Source organism: Dasypus novemcinctus, chromosome 14 (genome assembly GCF_030445035.2).
Source record: "Dasypus novemcinctus isolate mDasNov1 chromosome 14, mDasNov1.1.hap2, whole genome shotgun sequence".
Taxonomy (NCBI): Eukaryota; Metazoa; Chordata; class Mammalia; order Cingulata; family Dasypodidae; genus Dasypus; species Dasypus novemcinctus.
Window position 1 is genome coordinate 18701938 of NC_080686.1, and position 23083 is coordinate 18725020.

The 23083-nt window shown below is 38.1% G+C and overlaps 1 protein-coding gene across 3 annotated transcripts in view; it reads left to right on the forward strand.

Annotated features, from left to right (window-relative positions):
* Positions 1-23083, forward strand: part of TGS1 (trimethylguanosine synthase 1) — a 56515-nt gene that overhangs the window by 6176 nt on the left and 27256 nt on the right. For all 3 annotated transcript variants that reach the window (XM_058275541.1, XM_058275542.2, XM_058275543.2), the window contains exons 2-7: positions 10720-10784; positions 12603-12775; positions 13126-13948; positions 16804-16921; positions 19094-19180; positions 21802-21976. In XM_058275541.1, coding sequence (XP_058131524.1) covers positions 10720-10784; positions 12603-12775; positions 13126-13948; positions 16804-16921; positions 19094-19180; positions 21802-21976 — 1441 coding nt within the window. The remainder of the gene's footprint in view (positions 1-10719; positions 10785-12602; positions 12776-13125; positions 13949-16803; positions 16922-19093; positions 19181-21801; positions 21977-23083) is intronic.

Here is a 23083-nt window from a genome sequence, read left to right on the forward strand (position 1 = left end):
GTTGGGGGGTTGATGGGACGGGACGCCTTTGCAGATCGATTTGGGGAGACAGATGGTGTTTTGTTGTGAAGCGGGGGAATCTTTGATTGCGGACACAAATAATAGCGCTTCTGCCTGGAGCCCCGCCCCCACAGGCCCGGCTGCCAATCTGCAACGGAATCAGATTGTTGGCAATAAAGGGATGTAATTGGGAGGTTGTTACAGGGTGCAGCGAGGGAGGGGGACACGTCTGGAAGCCAATTGGGGAATATTTTGCGAAGCTTGGGAATTCCAGTGGTGGAATCTGTTTTTGGCGTTTCCAACTGGAGCCCAACCCACGGGCCGGGCTCCAGAGCTGCGTCATTAAATTGGCTGCGGTGTAGAGGCGCCCCCAGGTGGCCGTTTTGTGGGATCATAGGGTGGGAGCGGCCCAAAAGCTGAATTGACGAAATATCCACAAAAATAAACCCTAGTGAGTAAGTGAATTGCAGGGTTCAGACATAATATAGAGTTTGCGGATCTGACTTCCCCCATAGGGCTGGCACCCAGCTGCGGGAATCCCTGAGGGCTGTGTTACACTGCGGGACTCCTAGGCTTCCTGTTGACCAGATTAGAGGTTGCCAGGTCTGAATCCCCTAAACTCTGGTGGCCCACACCCCAGAGACTCACACCTCTTGAGTCTTCAATATCTCAGACTTTCCACCCCTGAATCCATCACGCCCTGAGGTCCATCTGAGGTCCTTGAATGCCCAAGCCTTCAACATTTGCATTATTTCTTTACCGTTTCATTTTGTTTTGTTCTTATTTTCATTTTATCTTATTTTTTACTTTTTTTAATGTCCTGATTGCTAATATTACATTATCCCCTAGTCTTTTCTCCCAGCGTATCCCCCAAAGTCTTTTTTTTATTCAGTTATTTAGGGTTTTTTGTTGTTGTTGTTGTAGTTGGTGTCGCAATTGTGGTTCGCGTATATGTTTTTTTCTTACCCCTACCTTTTCCCCACCCTTTGCCCACCCCCCTTTTTCTTTTTTCCTTTCTTCTTTCTTTTTTTTTTTTCTTTTTTTCTTTTTTCTGTTTTTGCTCTCCCTCTTGTCCCTCATTTTCTACTTATTTTATTTTAACTCAATTATACAATAGGTGCTGCAGGGAACACCTCACATTTGCTGGGTTCTCTCATCCTCCACTGCCTCACTATCCCCTTTCGCCTACATCTTGATATCCACCATCATCTACTGTCTCTCCTATATTCCACCTCCCATCTCCCTTTCTTTGATCCACAAAGTATCTAACTCTTAATTCCTAATACCCTTGTTTTGTTTTCTGTCTGTTATCCACTCTTGAAACTATTACCTTTCTTTTCTCTTTCCCTCTCTCACGAAAACAATAGCTTTTTAGCTCATAACCATATTCCTCCCATATTGAGTCAGCTACCTCATAATAGGTACTCTACCTACTGCTATAACTCTACACAATTTTACATGAATCTAATCTCCATCCTCCCAGATCTCATATTCTTGCTTTGTTAACATATATCACCAATACTACCTTACACTTTTTCCTTGCTTACACAATTACCTTTCCCCAGCACTAATACTTTCCTTTAAAGTGAACGTTACCAGCAACAAGAAAATAGAATAAGAAGAACAAAGTGACAAAGAGAAGATATAACACTTACGCAAAAACAACAGCTAACTAATCTCCAAGAGTAGACAAAGAAGCTAAGGAACTGATTAAACCCGTCAAGATAAAATGATGACCAGACAGCAACAAAAACCTGCAAACCAAACCAGTAATCAGGAAAACATGGCTGAATCCAATCAACAAACTAAAAATCAGGAAGGGGAACAGAACTTCACTCAAGCAATGAAAGATTTCAGAACACTTATCACCGACAAATTTGATGAAGTAATGAAAGAGGTTAACAACATGAAGACAACACTCGGAGGGGAAATTGCAGACATACACAAAAAGATAACAGATATGATGGGAATGAACACCACAGTTCAAGAAATCAAAAATACACTTGCAGCAAATATCAGCAGACTAGAAGAGGCAGAGCAGAGAATTAGTGATGTGGAAGACAGTACATCAGGAATCAAACAGATAGTAGAAGGGGTCGATAAAAAGATAGAGGGAAACGGACTTTGGCCCAGTGGTTAGGGCGTCCGTCTACCATATGGGAGGTCCGCGGTTCAAACTCCGGGCCTCCTTGACCCGTGTGGAGCTGGCCCATGCGCAGTGCTGATGCACGCAAGGAGTGCTGTGCCACGCAGGGGTGTCCCCCGCGTAGGGGAGCCCCACGCACAAGGAGTGTGCCAGTGAGGAAAGCCGCCCAGCGTGAAAAGAAAGAGCAGCCTGCCCAGGAATGGCGCCGCCCACACTTCCCGTGCCGCTGACGACAATAGAAGTGGACAAAGAAACAAGACGCAGCAAATAGACACCAAGAACAGACAACCAGGGGAGGGGGGGAAATTAAATAAATAAATAAATCTTTAAAAAAAAAAAAAGATAGAAAAAATCCAGCTAGGACTCAGGGACCTGAATGACAATGCAAAATGCTCAAACATACGTATTATAGGCATTCCAGAAGGAGAAGAGAAGGGAAAGGGGTCAGAAGGAGTGTTGCAGGAAATAATGGCTGAAAACTTCCCAAATCTACTGAAAGAGACAGATGTACATATCCAAGAAGCACAGCGCACTTCACTAGTCATAAACCCCAACAGGCCCACCCCAAGACACATACTTGTGAAATTATCCAATGCTCAAGACAAAGAGAAAATCCTAAAAGCAGCAAGAGAAAAGAAAACCATCACATACAAGGGAAGCTCCATAAGATTAAGTGCTGATTTCTCATCTGAAACCATGGAGGCAAGAAGGCAGTGGTATGATATAATCAAAGTACTAAAGGAAAAAAATTTCTAACCAAGAATACTCTATCCAGCTAAACTAGCATTCAAATATGATGGAGAGTTCAAAATATTCGCAGATAAACAGAAACTGAAAGAGTATACCAACAAGAAACCTCCCCTTCAAGAAATTCTAAAGGGAGTTCTGCAGGAAGAAAGGAAAAAACAGGACAGGCAGAGTTGGAGGAGAGTATAAGAGCAACAAAAAAAGAAAAAATAGAAGGGAAAAAAAAATACAAACAAACTATGACAAACACAAATCCAATCAAAATATGGCTAACACAAATAATTCCTTGAAAGTAATAACACTGAATGTCAACGGATTAAACTCACCTATCAAAAGATTCAGACTGGGACATTGGATAAGGAAATATGACCCATCCATATGCTGTCTACAAGAGACACATCTTAGACTCAGAGACGCATGGAGATTGAAAGTGAATGGCTGGAAAACAATCATACAAGCAAACAATAACCAAAAAAAGGCAGGAGTAGCTATATTAATATCAGACAAAATAGACTTTAAAGGTGAAACAATTGTGAGAGACAAAGAAGGATACTACATTTTAGTGAAAGGGAAAATCTGTCAAGAAGATCGAACAATCATAAATATTTATGCTCCTAACAAGGGTGCCTCTAGATATGTGAGGCAAACGCTGGAAAAACTAAGTGAAACAATAGATGCATCTACAATTATAGTGGGAGATTTTAATACACCACTATCTACCTTGGACAGAACATCTCAAAAGAGAATCACTAAAGAAACAAAACACTTGAACAGTATATTAGAGGAGCTGGATCTAATAGACATATATAGATCATTACACCCAAACACAGCAGGATATACATTTTTCTCAAGCGCACATGGATCATTCTCCAAGATAGACCATATGCTAGGCCACAAAGAAAAGCTTAATGAATTCAGAAAGATTGAAATCATACAAAACAATATCTCTGACCACAGTGGAGTCAAGCTGGAAATTTGCAAGGGACAGAGGCCCAGGTTTCAAACCACAATTTGGAAATTAAACAGCACAATCTTAGAAAAACAGTGGGTCAAAGAGGAAATATCAAAAGAAATCAATGACTACCTTGAAACGATAATGATAACACAACATACCAAAATTTATGGGATGCAGCAAAAGCAGTACTGAGAGGAAAATTTATAGCCATAAATTCATATATCAAAAAAGAAGAAAGAGCAAAAATTGAAGAACTAACTGCACATTTGAAGGAATTAGAAAAAGAACAACAAAGTAACCCAACAGGAAGAAGAAGGAAGGAAATAACAAAGATAAGAGCAGAACTAAATGAAATAGAAAATAAGAAAGCACTTGAAAAGATAAACAAGACCAAGAGCTGGTTTTTTGAGAAGATCAACAAAATTGACAAACCTTTAGCGAAACTAACAAAGAAAAAAAGAGAGAAGATGCAAATACACAAAATAAGAAATGAGAAAGGCGATATCACCACTGACCCCACAGAAATAAAGACTATCATAAGAGGATACTTTGAAAAACTATATTCCAACAAAAATGACAATTTAGAGGAAATGGACAAATTCCTAGAAACAAATAAGCAACCCATATTGACGAAAGAAGAAATTGATGATCTTAACATACCAATCACAAGCAGAGAGATAGAATCAGTCATTAAAAATCTCCCAAGAAGAGCCCAGGGCCAGATGGCTTCACAGGAGAATTCTACAAAACATTCCGGAAAGAACTAACACCAATCCTGCTGAAACTATTCCAAAAAATCGAAAGAGCAGGAACATTGCCAAACTCCTATGATGCCAACATTACCCTAGTACCAAAGCCAAACAAAGATACCACAAGAAAGGAAAATTACAGACCAATTTCTCTAATGAACCTAAACGCAAAAATACTTAACAAAATACTTGCTAATCGTATCCAACAACACTTTAAACGAATTATACACCACGACCAAGTGGGATTTATTCCAGGTATGCAAGGATGGTTCAACATAAGAAAATCAATCAACGTAATACACCATATAAACAGATTGAAGGGAAAAAATCACATGATTATATCTATAGATGCAGAAAAAGCATTTGACAAAGTACAGCACCCCTTCTTGATAAAAACACTCCAAAAGATTGGAATACAAGGAAATTTTTTGAACATGATAAAGAGTATATATGAAAAACCTAAAGCCAACATTGTTTACAATGGAGAAATCCTAAAATCCTTTCCTCTAAACTCAGGATCAAGACAAGGATGCCCATTGTCTCCGCTCCTATTTAACATTGTCTTAGAAGTACTTGCTCGAGCACTGAGGCAAGAACCAGATATAAAAAGCATTCATATTGGTTCTATTGAGGGATAAAAAAAAAAAAAAAAAGCATTCAAATCAGAAAGGAAGAAGTCAAAATTTCACTATTTGCAGATGACATGATCCTATACATAGAAAACCCTGAGAGATCTATAACAAAGCTTCTAGAACTCATAAATGAGTTTAGTAAAGTCGCAGGTTGTAAGATCAATGCGCAAAAATCGGTAGCATTTCTGTACACCAATAATGAGTAAGATCAGGAGGAAATCAAGAAACAAATACCATTCACAATAGTAAATTAAAAAATCAAATACTTAGGAATAAATTTAACTAAAGAGGTAAAAAACTTATACACCGAGAACTATACAAGACTGTTCAAGGAAATCAAAGAAGACCTAAATAAATGGAAGAATATTCCTTGTTCATGGATAGGAAGACTGAATATTATTAAGATGTCTATCCTACCAAAACTGATCTAAACATTCAGTGCAATCCCAATAAAAATCAACACAGCCTTCTTTAAGGAACTAGAAATACTATGAAATTTATTTGGAAAGGAAAGAGACCCCGAATAGCCAAAGACATACTGAAAAAGAAAAACGAAATAGGAGGAATCACACTTCCTGACTTCAAAACATACTACAAAGCTACAGTAGTGAAAACAGCATGGTATTGGCATAAGGAGAGACACACAGACCAATGGAATCGAATCGAAAGCTCAGATATAGAACCTCACATATATAGCCATATGGTATTCGATAAAGCCATCAAACCCTCTCAACTGGGAGAGAGTGGCCTATTCAACAAATGGTGCCTGGAGAACTGGATAGCCATATGTAGAAGAATGAAAGAGGATTACCATCGCACACCTTATACAAAGATCAACTCAAGATGGATCAAAGACATAAATATAAGAGCCAAGACCAGAAAAACCTTGGAAAGCAGTGTAGGGAAACATCTACAGGACCTTGTAATAGGAAATGGATTCATGAATATCACACCAAAAGCACGAGCAGCAAAAGAACTAATAGATAAATGGGACTTCCTCAAAATTTAATCCTTCTGCACCTCAAAGGAGTTTGTCAAGAAAGTAAAAAGGGAGCCAACACAATGGGAGAAAATATTTGGCAACCATATATCTGACAAGAAACTTATAACTTGCATATATAAAGAACTCCTATATCTTGAAAATATAAAGATAAACAACCCATTTAAAAAATGGGAAAAAGATTTAAACAGACACTTCTCCAAAGAAGAAATACAAATGGCTAAAAAGCACATGAAAAAATGCTCCAAATCTCTAGCTATCAGGGAAATGCAAATCAAAACTACAATGAGATACCATCTTACTCCCATAAGATTGGCAGCTATGAAAAAAACAGAAAAATACAAATGCTGGAGAGGATGTGAAGAAAGGGGAATACTCATCCACTGCTGGTGGGAATGCAGAAGGATCCAACTATTCTGGAGGACAGTTTGGCGGTTTCTTAAAAAACTAACCATAGATTTGCCATATGATCCAGCAGTACCACTGCTGGGTATATACCCAGCAGAACTGAAAACAAGGACACAAACCGATATATGTACACCAATATTCATAGCAGCATTGTTCACTATCAGCGAAAGTTGGAATCAACCCAAATGCCCATCAACAGATGAGTGGATCAATAAAATGTGGTATATACACACAATGGAATACTACTCAGCTGTAAGAACAAATACACTACAAACACACGTGATAACACGGATGAATCTTGAGAACCTTATGTTTAGTGAAGCAACCCAGGCATTGAAGGACAAATACTACATGAACTCAATGATATGAAATAAGAAAACTGCCTCAGAGAGCTAGAGACTGGAAAATAGGCTTACAGGAAATCGGGGGGTGGAGGAAGGATGTAAGCCGACGTCTGCAGGGGTGGAATTTATGATGAGCTGGCGGTAAGTATGAACACAAAGAAGAGATAAAATGGGGGTAAGGGGTTGCCTTTGGGTGGGGCTTTGCAGGTTTGAGGGGGGCTGGGGATGGGCGGATGGGTAATATTGCCCAACAGTGGGGGGAGGGAGGGGTAGCATACGAACATAGGAGAGTGTCAGGTGTTGGTCGAGAGTAAAATGCTGAGAAAATCGTATCAAAATATAATTAAGAGGGTTGCCTGTTTAGGATGCTCGGAGGGGATGGTCGGATGCGAGGCGGGCTCCTGGGGAATGTCTCAATGCTCGTTTTGCCAGAGTGGGTGGTACCATTCGGTAGAGACCCAAGTAATGAGAGTGGGGGTGGACCCACATCCTCGGGAGGACTAATGCCATCAGATAGAGGGAACTGTATCTCTCTCGAGAGAAAGGGTGGCTCCCAGGGCATTGGGGTAGTTGAGCAAGGTAGGCCCTGAACACTGTTGCAAGTATCTCTGGACAGGGCTCCTCGGGAAATGGAGGTTGGCTGTCGCTGTGGGCACCAAGGGGATGGGAAAATGGATGTTAAATGCGTGGAACCAAAGTAAATGTGGGGTAAGGGAGGAGTTTCACGAGATTACACAAGGATGGATATAAAACATGTAATATTACACCATAAACATATAGGGGACGACAGACTAATAAAGTAAACCACAATGTAAAACATAGGATAACTAAAAATTTAGAAAACTGTATATCCTAAAAGTATGGAACACAATGTAAGCACGGATGTCACCTTGTTTGAAAGCTATTGTCTCAGAATCTGTACATCACTTTAAGTAAATATGATATGAATAAGTTATAAGAATATCTCTGTGGAAGGGAAAAGGTTTAATGGTAGATGTGGGGGAGTACTGTATATTGTATATATGAATTACTGTGGACTAGGGCTCTTGTGAAGAGAAGTTCAAAATAATTAGGGGGAAAAAAAAAGATAGTATGTAGAATTTTTCCAAGTCAACATGTATTCAATATCTAACCTTTAAACCCATCGCTATACGCCATTTTACCAGTAAGGTAACCTGACATTATATTGGGCTTCAATTTTCAAGAAGTTTTGGATCACAGAGTGGTTCAACAATGACAGCGGAGGAATACTGGTATAGGATACTATCAACAGGTGATATATGGCTGACAGGGAGCTGTACAGGGCATATGTCCAGGGTGCATGGTGATGTTTGGATATACTCATAGTGGCAACAATTAAAAACTACAGCTGGGGGGCTACTGAGTTCCTGGCCGGAGGTGCTCTGTCGTGGTCCCTAGGGGAACAGCAGCAATCCCCCAGGTGCAACAGTAAGGACCAGGAAGGAATGAGGGTCCAACAGGGAGAGCATGATGCTAATGACTATGCTTGTGAGCCTATATGCCTGAAATAAGAACAAGGCCTAGAGCAGCACTGTGCCTGGGAATTTCCTCCTGACAGCCTTCATGTTACTCAAATGTGGCCAGTCTCGAAGCCAAACTCAGCATGTAGATGCAGTGCATTCCCCCCAGCGTGGGACATGACACCCGGGGATGAGCCTCCCTGGCTCCGAGGGATCACTACCAAATACCAGCTGAAGATGGAACTAGAAAATGACCTTGAATTAAAGGTTCAGTGCGGATCAGCAGAATATCCCTGTCTACATATAATAACATGACTTTAAAATGCTGTTTGACCTAATGTAAGGGGGAAATGGAAAGCAGAAATGAGTTTATATGGCTACGAGTTTCTAGAAAAGAGTCTGGAGGCTGTCAGAAGGATTGCCCCTGTGCACAGCTGAGCAGAGTCTGGAAGACAGATGGAATGGATGCAATCCCCAGGTATTGGTTCCTTTGAGGGCTAAAGAGACCCACTGGTTCTATGGTCATGGCAGACGGGGTTCACTGCCATGTCAGATGGCCCTTCTTTGGAGCTGGTGTTTCTGCGTGATGGAACTGGACTCAGATGGGATCTCTTTTCATAAGACTTTCATCCTACTTTACTGGAATTGTAGTTGGTGTTGGGGTTTAAGATATATTTAGGGGATTTGAATCTCTGGACTAACAATAGGATAGCCAGGCCCTGAGCGTCAACAGACTCCAACTCCTACAATCTGATTTATTGGACTCACCTCACTCAGCGAAGATGGAGTTGAAGAACAACCACCACACCATGGAGCCTAGAGTGCCTACAACTGAAAGCAGAAGGATTGCAACCAGTATCCATGTGGAATCTGAGCCTCCTCCTGACATAGAGGTGCAACAGACACAACCAATCCAAGGCCCACAGAGAAAAGGTGGCATTGGAATGGGCAAAGTGGACATGGTGGCTGATGGCTATGGGGAACGGCAGGAAGAGATGAGATGTGGAGGCGCCTTTGGGACTTGGAGTTGCCCTGGATGGTGCTTCAGGGGCAATCACCGGACATCGTAAATCCTCCCAGGGACCACTGGATGGAATGTGGGAGAGTATGGGCCATGATGTGGACCACTGACCATGAGGTGCAGAGATGCCCAGAGATGTACTTACCAAATGCAATGGATGTGTCATGATGAAGGGAGTGAGTGTTGCTGGGGGAGGAGTGGTGGGGTGGGGGTGGTGGGGTTGAATAGGACCTCATATAATTTTTTTTTAATCTAATATTTTTACAAAATCAATAAAAAATTAAAAAATAAATAAAATTTAAAAATAACAAAAAAGAAAGATGAGCAAGACGGCAAGCTGACACAACAAGATGACACAACAAGTGACACAAGGAGGAAAACATAATGAGAGACCCAAGAAAAGGAGCAGAGGTGGCTCAAGCAATTAGGCGCCTCCCTCCCACATGGGAGGTCCTGGGTTTGATTCCTGGTGCCTCCTAAAAAAAGGACAAATAGACGCAGCAAGCGAAACAATAAGGGGGGAGAGATAAATCTTTTTTTTCAATCTGCTTTTTTAAAAAAGTATTCTATTAGGTTTGTTTTGGTTATATAATTTCCAATCTTAAAAGGTAAAGAAGAGTTTTAAATTATGTAAGAAAAAGTTTAACCATTCACTGTTTAAAAATCAGTTTGACTAAATTGTTTTATTTTTCAGCTTGATAAAATATTTAAGTGAGAACTTTATTGTATGTTAGTCCCCAAAACAACCTTTGCTCAGACCATGAGTCTCTTTTCTGAAGGATGGTGGATAGTTTGATATATTTGCAAATAGAGTATGTTCTGAATGTGGATTTATATATGCATAATCAAAGTCCTTCCACTTTTATTTTGTACTATATTCATCCATCAAAAGTTAGAGAATATGTCATTGTTCCTGTATCATAAAGAGAATAGGATTCTTCTCCCCATAGCCACTACCCAGAACTGACTGTATATATAATTTTATAATTAGTAGTTATAACTATAAATGCTTACTGTAAATGTTTCAGGCACTATGCTGAATATTTTACGTATACTGTCCTTTAACAACCCCACTGAAGTATGTACTATCTCTGTATTATAGATGAGGAAAATTTATTAGCCAATTGCTTTTCTGTCCTTAACCTTTTTAATTAATCTGTGCTGTCTTAAGCTCATGTTTTCTCTAAATTTATAGTTTAATTTATTTCATTATGGACTGTTTAATTTGCTTTGTAGGGATCGAAAACTGTACCATTTGGGATTAAAAGGCTATTATGTCAAAGGCAATGGCAGTAACACAGGTGATGTAAAACTATATAGTCCTTTTTTGCTAAAATTATCTATAAAACTGTTAATTTGTCTATAATTTTTTATAATGCTATATTAGTTTGTTAGCATAAAAAATGATATATTTCTAGAGAGAAGGAAAAGGAATAGCAGTTATGTACAGCAGGAGAAGCATAAAGAGATTGAGAGGTGATTTGTGGCTGGTTTTTTTTTTTTTTTTGGTTTTTTCTTTTTATTGGAATAATGAAAGTGCCTAAGAATGATTGAAGTGCTGAATGCAGAAATATGTGATTACACTGAATACCATTGATTGTACACTTTGGATGGATTTATGCTTTATTAATATGTGTCAAAATCAGTTAAGGAAAGAAAAAGAAAAATATATTACAAATAACCCTGTGATCATAGACAACTGTTAGAGAACAGCCTGGAATTTGGAGTTTTAGAAAGTAGGAAATGTGCAATTTCTTCATCAGCACTTTAGGGTATAGATAAGTGATTCAGAGTAAATATCAAGTAAGCGCCCATAGTTTTTTTCCTGAAGAGAAATATTAAAAGAAGGTAGTTATCTGGGTTAACTTTCCTGATAAACAAACAGAATTTGTTCTATTCATGAGCCTCACCTAGTTGATTGAAAACCTTCTTGGCCTCTCTCAGACCTCCCTACCTGTACCCCATTTGTCTTTTCCACATAGATCTTTTATGTTGCTAGACCCTGGAAAAACTGCAGCATAGAGTCAGGCCAAGTAGGTGCAAGGAAAATTTATCGTAATTACCTTGAAAATCCTTTAACTCTCACAAGTCGCCATTTCGTCATTTGCACACTGGATGAAATACTTGGTTTGTTTTTCAATGCTGAACATAACATAAGGTTTCTTTTAAACACTGGGCTTCCACTGAACATTTTAAAAATATGAAAAAAAATTTTTAAATATGTATTCCATAAGAGGAAAGTAAAACTTAGCTGATTCATTTGTCTCACTTTGCTCTTTCCTGAGCTTTCATAAGTTCATTGAATCAAATGGTGAATGGTATCCCCATCATTATAGAAATAGGTTATCATTTTCCCTCACTCTCAGGAGTCTGTTTTAGAAGTATTTTTGTGCACATGAGATTTCTCCATTTTTCCTATGTAAGATCCTCTGATATTCCAGGTCAGAGGATTCAGACTTTTAATAAAAATAGAACCCTTTCATTACCTCTTACATGGAATTCCAGTATCTAATTCCCGGTTATGGTTGAAGTATCTATGCAGAGTTTGAAAATGTACCATTCACCTTTCTTATTAATAGCTCCTAAATATAGCTCCAAAAGTCATTCTTTTAAATCCAGTAATCTAGTTCAATTATTTTGCAGATGTAGAATCTGAAAATGTAAGGGTTTCACTCATGGTTACATTCCCTTGGGAACTGAGACTTTTCCCTGATTCCTCTTATATCCTCAGTACTTTGCACAGTACCCAACACAGTGGGTACTCAATAAACATAAGTTGAGTGAGCAGCTAGAAGGATGGAAGGCAGGCAGAACCAGAACTCAAGGTTATCTTTGTCTGTTGGCTTGTTTTTGTCTTTTTGTTTTATAATATATTTTTTAAAAATTTTTAAAAGATGCTTAGATTCCAGAGTTATCTCTTCTTGATTCTTAGGGTTTTTTTTCTGCTAATAGTCCAAATTTCCATTGATACCTTTTTTCCTTGAAAAATAGTAACATTTCTACAGCTTTATTTTGGGAGAGTCATGTAATCAGTCTGGATCTCAGCTTCTTTAAAGTGAGGATAATGAAACCTGCCTCTAAATTTTCTCTGTAACTAAGCTCACAAATGCCATCTGTAGGAGACCAACCCACAGAAGAGGGGGAAGAGAGTCCTTCCTGTGGCACTACAGAGTCACGTGACAGCAAAGGGACAGGCCTAGATGAAAGTGAACTTGATTCGGAGGCTGAGCTCATGAGAAGTATGGGATTGCCCCTTCAGTTTGGTGGGATATCTGCATATAAGAATTTTGAGGTAAGAATTCATTTACATTTAAAAGTCCTATTTATTTTCTTCAGAAAATATCATGAGGAATTATTTTTTTATCCTGGATCTAATGTGTGTCATGAATTAGAGCATTCCACTTCATTTTAAATTAATAAATGATAAATGTACATATAAATTAACCAAATCTGCAAGTCATGATCTGTCCCACATTACCACTTTTCCTCCTCTTGGAGACAGAGTAAGATTCTCTTTTTGGTTTGGGGTAGGGTGGAAGGATAAAAGGTATTTTGTTTAATGTCAAAATAAACTTGAGCTCTACTTTCATTTACTGTTTAAGAAGTGTATTTTATATTCAAGTTATCATTTGTCTAATATAGGTGTCTATGAATGCCAGAAATAAAGTTAAAAGAAAAAAGAAAAAGAAAAAACAACAAAAGAAGTACTTAGATGAAATTATGAGAGACTCTTGGAGAAAAGAATATGAAGATGACATTTTGGCTTCAGATGATCCATCTTCAGTTGAGCAGTATGAGAACACCAGAACATGTAAACTTCAAAGCAAAAAAGACACTGAAACTGAAAATCTTCCTATTGAAAATGCATTATCTCCAAAACTAGAAATTACAGAGAAATGGGAAAAGTATTGGAATGAATATGGAGGAGGACTATTATGGCAAAGCTGGCAAGAAAAACATTCAGATCAAACTCTCTCTCCTGAACCTTGGAACTCTCCTAATACAAAGGAAGAATGGGAGCAACATTATAGTCAACTTTATTGGTATTATTTACAACAGTTTCAGTATTGGGAAGCTCAGGGTTGGACTTTTGATGCTTCACAAAGCTGTGATACAGATACTTATAAGTCTAAAACAGAAGTTAATGGCCAGAAAGATGAAACTAGCATGAAAGTAGATTTAATTTCTTTTCCGTCTTCAACTGTTATGCTTGATAACGAAAGCTGTAGTTCAAGTGATAAAGATCATAATGAACTACTTGTTGGAATTAATAATATGACTCTGAATTCAGAGGAATTAGAACTGAGCCAGTTAGATTCCTCTTTGAATTGTGATAGTCATCAGTGTCTAAGTGACGTTAGCAACATAAGAGAATGTCCTGCTTCTGGCCAGAGTGAACCATGTGATGGAGGAACCAAGAAAAGGAACTTGTCTGGAAACAGAAGCACAAGCCAGGTGACTCAGGGTAAGATTAGTCATGATTTATTCTGTTAAATGATGATTAGGGAAATGAATCTATTTTGTAAAATAGCTAACACTGATCCTTTGATAGTAGAGTTAAATAATGCCAGCTGTATTTTATAGTATAATAATGAAATTAATCCATCTTTTTACCATAAGTTGTTTTCTACCCTGTTATCTTAACAAAAAGAACATTTGCATGGGGTTCTCAAAAGTATCATTGCTTCCTTTTGTACCTTGGTGGCCAGTGAAGTAAAACATAGAAATCCCTTGTTATAACTAACTTAGAGTGATCTTTGAACTTGCACCAATTCTCCAAAGCAAATGAGTTCATAGGAGGCAGAGTTAGAGAATAGTTGAGAGAGCATAGGTTTGACTTTTGTCAAACCTGATGATAAGTATGTAAAATTCATTCAGGACGAGTAAAGTCTTGCTCTATAAAGAATCTCAACAGGGCATGATATTCATTCATAAGGGGAAAGATTGATTTCAGGATTCTTATCAGTAAAGTATTCTGGATAAATAACTTGGTTGATTCCTGCATAAGTAATAAAAAAATAACCTCATTGTGCAGACTGCCATCGCTGTCAGGACTAAAGAAACCAGTAAAAAGTATTAGATGTTAGTCAGAGAGAGTAGGGTGGGATGAGAATGTTCATGCTAGGGAGAAAGATACCACCAATTGATGGCAAAAGGAAAATGAGAGAGGAAGAAATTTTTAAACATTACAAATTTCCTAAAGTCTAGTGATTTAAGATGTCATCTTAGCATCCTTGATGTTGTATACTGGAGAAATTTGATACACAGAAACTTTCTTCTCAGCCTTATTCCAAGGTGAAACATTTTTGTTTTAATTTGTTTTTTGTTGTTGTTTTGGGGGGGGGCCTTTCTCTTAACAGTTGGGTTTGCTTTGCTCATCTCAAATTGTGATCTTCATCTAATTGAGAGTTCCCATTAGAATTCCTAAGAAATCAAAGGTAACTCTAGTGAAGCTCATCTCAGTCTAGTATTCTCATTTCTTTCTATGTTGATGTTATTTTTCATCTATTAGTCTTCTTATACTCTTCTTTTTTTTTTTTCCCCCCAAGATTATACTCTTCTAATACCTTTCTGAACTTACTTTGACCATAAAATTTTTACATGTACACTGGTCACATTTGATCTGTCTCTTACTACTTCATTATCTTCCCTTATCTTTTCTTTTTTCCTTTGCCAGACCAGTAAACCTCCCAAGCTCTGCCTTCTGTTGCCCATTCTCTTAGTTGTTCTTGTAGATTGGTCATTTCTGTAATTAGCTCTGGTGTGTCTGCGATTAGAGTCAATGTGAAGATTTTAGATTTTGATCCTCTCTTGAGGTCACAAAATATAAAGTAGGTGTTGTATTTCTAAATAAATACGTTTTCTACTGTTTATGAATTGGGTATTCTCCCTGAAATAACCTTTCACTCCATAGTAGAAGCTTTCTACTCTCCACCCTACAGGTACATTTCTACTTTTAGTCCCACCCCACCCAGTTTATTCCAGTCTGAAGAAATACAGAAGACAGATATGGGCCTCTTTTGAGCCACCACAGTTTAAAAATAGCATTTTTAAATGATGGTGTTTATCTTGCTGTTAATTCTATTTTTTAAGAACTATACTAAAGACAATTAACTATACTTGCTTCTTTTTTTTTTTTTTTAAGATTTATTTTATTTATTTCTCTCCCCTTCCCCCCCACCCCAGTTGTCTGCCCTTTCTGTCCACTCGCCATGTGTACTGTATCCACTTGCACCCTTGGCGGCACTGGAAAACTGCATCTCTTTTTTGTTGCGTCATCTTGCTGCATCAGCTCTCCATGTGTGTGACACCACTCCTGGGCAGGCTGCGCTTTTTTCACATGGGACAGCTCTCCTTGCAGGGCACACTCCTTGCACGTGGGGCACAACACTCCTTGTACGCACCAGCTCTGCACATGGGCTAGCTCACCACACAGGTCAGGAGGCCCTGGATATCTAACCCTGGACCCTCCCATATGATAGGTGGACACTCTTATCATTTGAGCCACATCTGCTTCCCTATACTTGCTTCTTAATGAAAAATCCTTTTTAATCAATATGATCATGCTATATTTAGAGTCATTTAGATTGAAATGGTTAATAGCTGTCACGAAGATGACTTTGGGGAAGCGGACTTGGCCCAGGGTTAGGGTATCCGCCTACCACATGGCAGGTCTGTGGTTCAAACCCCGGGCCTCCTTGACCCGTGTGGAGCTGGCCCATGCGCAGTGCTGATGCACGCAAGGAGTGCCATGCCTCTTGGGGGTGTCCCCATGTAGGGGAGCCCCACGTGCAAGGAGCGTGCCCCGTAAGGAGAGCTGCCCAGCGCAAAAGAAAGTGCAGCCTGCCCAAGAAATGGCGCTGCACACACGGAAAGCTAACACAACAAGATAATGCAACAACAAAAAACACAGATTCCCAGTGCCACTGATAAGGATAGAAGCAGTCACAGAAGAACACACAGCGAATGGACTCAGAGAGAAGACAACTGGGGGGGGGGGAAGGGGGAGAAATTTTTTAAAAAGGTGACATTGTGGGTTAATTTGTGTCATATTTGGACAGCTATGAGGAAGAAGTTGTCTTAGTTTGCTTCTTATGTAGTTAGATCATGGAAACTTTCAAACTTTTAATAGGCATAGCTATGAATTTTTCTATCTATATTCAGATACACATAATAGGTAGATGTGGTTTGACACTCTGCCTGATGTGCATCGATAGTTCTTTGCAGGAAAGGTACTGAAATATTTTGATGGCCTTTGCAAATGGCGGAAGAGCTGTCAAACCAAGGGGGAAATCCACTGTAATATTTCTGCCTTTTTAGATTCACAAGAGTTGGCAGGAGCAAACACAAGCAAAGAGAGACCACACACCAATGGTATTGATGGAGATGAGAGTGAAGAAGATCCACCTGAAGATAAGCCATCCAAACTCAAAAGGAGGCAAGTTACATCTTAATGTCTCTCCAAAATGTGTTGACAAGCATATTCATGAGTGAATGTTATTACATGTTCATTACATGTACCACATTGCTAATTCTGAGAGGAGGAGAAGCAGGGTATATAGACAAGACTCTGGGGACCATGGCGGATCCCAGCTCCGCCTCTTAGAAACTCTAGGTACATTTCTTAATTTCTTTTCTATAAAATAGTACTGATAACCTTTTTTTGTGTGAGATTATTGGGAGGACTAAAATTAACACGTAATGTATCCTAAAGATAGTAGATGGTCAATGAGTAGTGGGCTATGATGTGGACCGTTGACCATGAGGTGCAGCGGTGCTCAGAGATGTATTCACCAAATGCAATGAATGTCTCATGATGATTGAAGAGGTTGTTGTTATGGGAGGAGGAGGGGGGTGGGGGGTATATGGGGACCTCATATTTCTTGAATGTAATATTAAAAAAATAAAGACAAAAAAAGGGGGGGAAGGACAAAAAAATGAGTAGTAGCTTTTAACTAATAATAATTAGATATGGTATCTTTCTCTAGGAAGTTTTAGTTTTTTAAAAGTCTGAATATATATTATCACAGAATTTTACTACTGAAATAGACCTCAGATCTCAGATATATCCAATTGAATATTCTCATTATATTGATAGGAATACTAGGGCAAAACAAAGATAAAATACCTTGCCCTGAGTTACAAAGAACAATGGCAGCTGTAAGGCCAGAGGCCAGACAAACTGCTTCCCAGTGCAGTGCTTTTTCCATTATACCATTGATACTCATATTTCAACGAGTAGAGGATTTTGTAGGGTAGGATGTGGTCAAATGCTATTGCTGTAGATACTCAAGGAAAATGCTGGGGATTGAATCATGTCCCCCACAAAAGGGAAATTAAGGTCTCAACTCCTGGTGTCATGGGTGTGTGAACTATTTGTAAATAGGACTTTCGAATATGTCATTAGTTAATACATGCCCAAACTAAATGAGGGTGGGCCTTAATCCAATGTGGCTGAAGTTCTTACAAGAAAAGGAAATTGGACTTGGATGGAGAAGTCATAGGAGAGCAAGAAGCCATAAAATAACATTAAAGAGAAAGGAAAAGTTACAGCCTGTGCATTGCCATGTGACAGAAAAGCCAAAGAACCCCAAGAATCTCAGGCACCCAGTACCAGAATGCCAGTCTTCAGAGAAAAACATGGCTTTGCTGGTGCCTCAATTTTGGTCTTTTTCTAGCCTCAAAACCATGAGCCAGTAAATTCCCATTGTCTAAGCTAACCCATTGGCAGCTCGAAACTAATACAGAAAGATGAATTATTATAGAATTTGGAGGTTAGCTGGAAGCATTTCATTTATCTGATAGAACATGAGGTGCTCCACACAAGATTTCGTGCTCAATACAGCTTCTAGTAAAACAGTAACTTGGACATAACCGCGTGACTCTCCATGGTCCACATGGTAGAATTGCTTGTTAGCTCCCCTGCTAGTTCCTTAAGGGCAAAGACCGTGTGTATACTTTCATTCCTAGGACCGGGTAGGTAGTTGATAGATATTCAGTGAGTTTTAAGTTAATTGAAAGGACAAACAAACAATTATTTCTCACCATTCTTGTTTATTTGGTACAATGGCCCACTAAGTCATCCCTAATGGGTTCATGCTCCTGAGTTACTTAGATATCACTGTGTCACTATCTTAGTCTTCTTCATAGTTATTCTTCAGCAATTTTTTCTGGGGTAGGGGGTAGGGAGAAGAGGCTTAGGCTGATACTTCTCAAATGTTTCCTTATTTGTTTTTAAATAAAACCTCTAGACAAATTGCTCTGGGAAATAGGTTTAAGACTGCAGCTTTTACTGGTATTTTTCTAAAGGATAATAAGGAAATCCATGTTGTAGCATATTCATGAAATGGAGATAATGACTTGTCATGCTTTAAGATTTGAGGGCTTAATCACCGTCTTCTAAACACTACCAGGTCCTTTGTCTCATTTGGAAAATCCTGATTTAAAAAGTTCTTTTTTTCCTGGATCCCTGGATTTGTTAGCTCTGATTTATTGTGATAGGGGAGTTTGCAGGGGTTGATTGTATCTACCTTTTGATATTTGCTTGCACTGGTGGACTTTGGAGGTAATGGCTTATTCCTGTTTACCTTTTGTTGCTTTGTTTGTTTAGCCATGAACTGGACATTGATGAAAACTCAGAATCAGACTTGGATGAAAATGGTGCCCTTCTAGGATTCAAGCATGGCTCAGGACAAAAGTAATTATTCGTAAATGTTATTGTCATCCAGAAATTCTAACCACTTCAGCTATCGTAAAGCTCTCTGGTATTCAGATGGCTAATAAATGAAAATGTATTTTACGGTATGGCGATGTTGCAAGTGTAGAAATATCAAACTACATTTTATATATTCACAACTATTAACTCACTTGGACTTCATAGCAATTCAGTGTTTTTCCCATTTCACAGTTAAAGCAACTGCAATTCAGAGGTTTGACTTGGTCAATATCTCATTATTGCCCGAGAGGGAATTCAGACCTGGCCCTGTAGCTCATAGTCCCTCACATATCCCCCTCTGTGTAAATCCACGCTACCCTTTTTTTTTTTAAATAACGGAAGTAATAAAACTTAAAACAGAAGTAATAATTAAAAAATGAAAAATTTTCCTTCAAATCATTTCCTAGACGTAGGCAGCATCCAAAAGTTTGACATATATCCTTCCAAATTTATTTGTATGTGTGCTTTTATGATGATGTGCATGTGTACCCACGTTATTCTCCTTTTTATAAAACACAAAAATGAGACTATTACACATATCCTGCAGCTTGCTTTTTCACTCAACAGTGAACTTCGTTTTTAGTAACGAATGTTACTGAACGTGTCCCTAATCCTTTCAATGAAGGCATAGCATTTAATTAGCACTTAATGAACATCTAGATTGTTTCCTGTTTGGAACTATTACAAATAATACCCTCGAAGTCCATCCAGGTTATAGGATAGACTAATAGTTCATTACAACTCCTTTTTTTTAAAGATTTATTTACTTATTTCTCCCGACCCTCTCATTGTTCATTGTTTGCATTTGCTGTGTTTATTTGTTGTGTGCTGGTCTTTTTAGGAGGTACTGGGAACTGAATCCAGGACCTCCCATGTGGGAGGGAGGCACCTAGTCGCTTGAGCCACCTCCAATCCCTGTTTTGTAGTGTCTCTCATTATGTTTTCCTCCTTGCATCTCTTGTTGCGTCAGCTTGCCACATCAGCCCATCGCATCAGTTTACTATCTTGCTTGACTTCTTTAGGAAGCACTGGGAACTGAGCCCATGACCTCCCATGTGATAGGTGGGTGCTCAGTTACTTAAGCCACATCTGCTTCGCTTGTTACTTATTACTTGCCTAATAGTATTCCGTTGTATGAAGGTGCCAGAGTTCATCCATTCATCTATTGAAGGGAATTTGGATTGTTTCTAATATTTTGCTATTTCAGATAAAGCTGCTGTGAATATTTGTGTACAGGTGTTTTGTGAACATAAGTTTTCTCTAGGATTAAATGCACAAGCATTAAATATAAGAAAATATTAATAAGTAGATGATGATATAAGAGCAACTGAAGAGTTTATTACAAATGACATGAAAATTGAACTGAGGCACACTGAAGACCAACAGTTTATGCCTACTGGTACCAGTGTTCTTAACCTGAGACAGAGGTCTTTGATGTTCCTAAGGGTAGGAACTTCTGGTCTGGCTATATTGTAAGTTTTGAAATTTAAATGGTTACCTATGGATTATGAAGTCACAAGAAAAGGAGGAATGTCTCATGGCCAACTTATGCATGGAGTTTTAATTAGTTCAGACAAACATGCTGGTAATTATACTATGAGCAGTCTTTAAAGATTATCAATTATTTCTCCCTTAGGTTGCTTCAAGGCAACCATAGGTCATCATACAGTCATGTAAGGCTAAAGATTATTAAGTTGAGCAAAAGTTTTGCTGATACTGCCACTTTTAAGTTACTGATAGAATTTATTACTACCTACGCCTAATTTTACTGAGAAATTACTTGGGTAGGTCTTAGGAAAAAATACTTGTAGAGATTTATTCTGTTATCTGAGACTTAACTATTCCCCTTCTATTTAAAGCACCCAATTATTTAAAAGAGGATAGGATAAACTTTTTAATATAAAGAAGTTTATAATGTCACTAGAAAATAAGAACCTGACATTCAAAACCATACGATTCAGGATTTTTATAACTGGTCTGTTACATGTAATAGTCTAAGTCCTTCATAGTCTGTAGGAGCGGAAGTTAAATAAGGCTTGATAACAGTCAAAAAAGCTTCATAGGACATGTATATTTTTTAGGATTAGAAACATTCAGATTGTTGGATCACCAGACATTCATCATTTTGGTAATAAAGGTTTGTTTCTTTTGTAAACTCAGGTTGGTTTAGGTTAAGAATTAATGACCACTCTAAAGATAATTAGAATAAATTCAGATATGTTTTTTAAAGTTTTAGCATCACCCCCCTAGAGAAAAAATTCTCTTTCCCTAACAGATGCAATGGGGTTATGACTTGTTTATGTTTTCCTTTTTGCTATTTCTTTATTGCATTCTACGATATAATTTCTGCTTTCTGCTCTATGTAAAATATGTTGATATTCCCAACTTTAGTGTTTCACACTTATTTTAGAATTAATAATATACAAAATAGATCTTATACTCCTCTACATTTTAAACTTTGTTTCATCAATTCAAAAATGAAAATAAAGCGGTGGCTGCTACTAGGAAAAAACTAGTGGAAATTCTTAGTTTAACTTTTTCTAAAAGGAAACAGTCTCATAGAACTTAAAAGTTTGAGTCAGCTTTTTCTGCTTTGGTCATAGATATGGAGCAATTTCAAATTTCAGTCATCGGCGGGTCAGGTATCTAGAAAAGAATGTGAAGCATAAGTCAAAGTTCCTAGATATGCGAAGACAAATAAACATGAAAAATAAACACATCTTTTTTACCGAAGAATCAGAAAAGCCATTTTTCAAAAAAAGCAAAGCTTTGAGTAAGGTATGTATAAATTTTGTTTCATATTTACAGATGGAATCTCATTTTGCAATCTTGACTCCTCCTTAAAATTGTAGTCAGTTAGGAATCCTGTTCCTACAGGATATAAAGTTTCCTAAAATCCCTTTACATTTTCCTTTCTGAAAGCATATATTGTATAAACTAAATTTGAAAAAAATAATTTGGGAATAATGTGAAAAGGTGTTTTAAAAACAAAGTATTAGTGTCTAGGAAGATAGATAAAATGGCTTGCCTTTGTAATTATAGACAGGAGGGAAATTCTTATCAGTTAGAGACTAAGTAGGATCCTTGTAGTCTAAACTCTGAGACAGTTTTTACTGTAAGCCTTAATTCCAAGCTCATCTAGGGTGATTGATCAAACTTTGATATAATGGTTCATCCTAATAGCTTGAAACTCAGAACCAGTGTATTGATTCACATTTTTGTTGACTATTCATATCCCCTCTTGTGGACTTTGCTCTACATGCTATCCGAGAACTTGGGGAACAAGTAATTAGCTGCTTGGTTTGATGAGTTGTCTCTCTCAGTTACAGGAAAAAAGCACCTTCTCGGGAGCAGAACATTTGTATCAGTCACATCTCCAGGATCTCTTTAGGGCACTGGAGCATAATCTCAGACTCCATGATGACTTTGTGTTACCCTTAGAATACATTCATCCTTCCTAACTTCAGCATGCTTCCAAAACCTGCTACAAACATATATATAGCTGGTGTTAATTTTACTATATATTTCAGTTTGGTTGGTTACTGGCTTTAATATTTTAGTAAGGTCTGATATATCTGAAATAGACTGTCCATATGTCTATCCATAGATAAAAAACAGAAACATGGCTGCTGAGTATTGATGAGGAAAAAATTAATGTGACTGTTATGTCCTTAGACATCTGATTTATCTACAGGTACATTGCCCTCAGAGGAAGATTCTGGGTTGTTGTCTATGCCTATCTTGTGTCTACCACTCTCATTCTAATTTGCTAACCTCTATGAAGGCCAGTCATACTGGCTTTTATACAGAATATTCTACTTAGAGTTCATCTTTGATGCTAAATAACATTTAACATAGATTGTAGCCTGGGTCACTGTGGAAGGC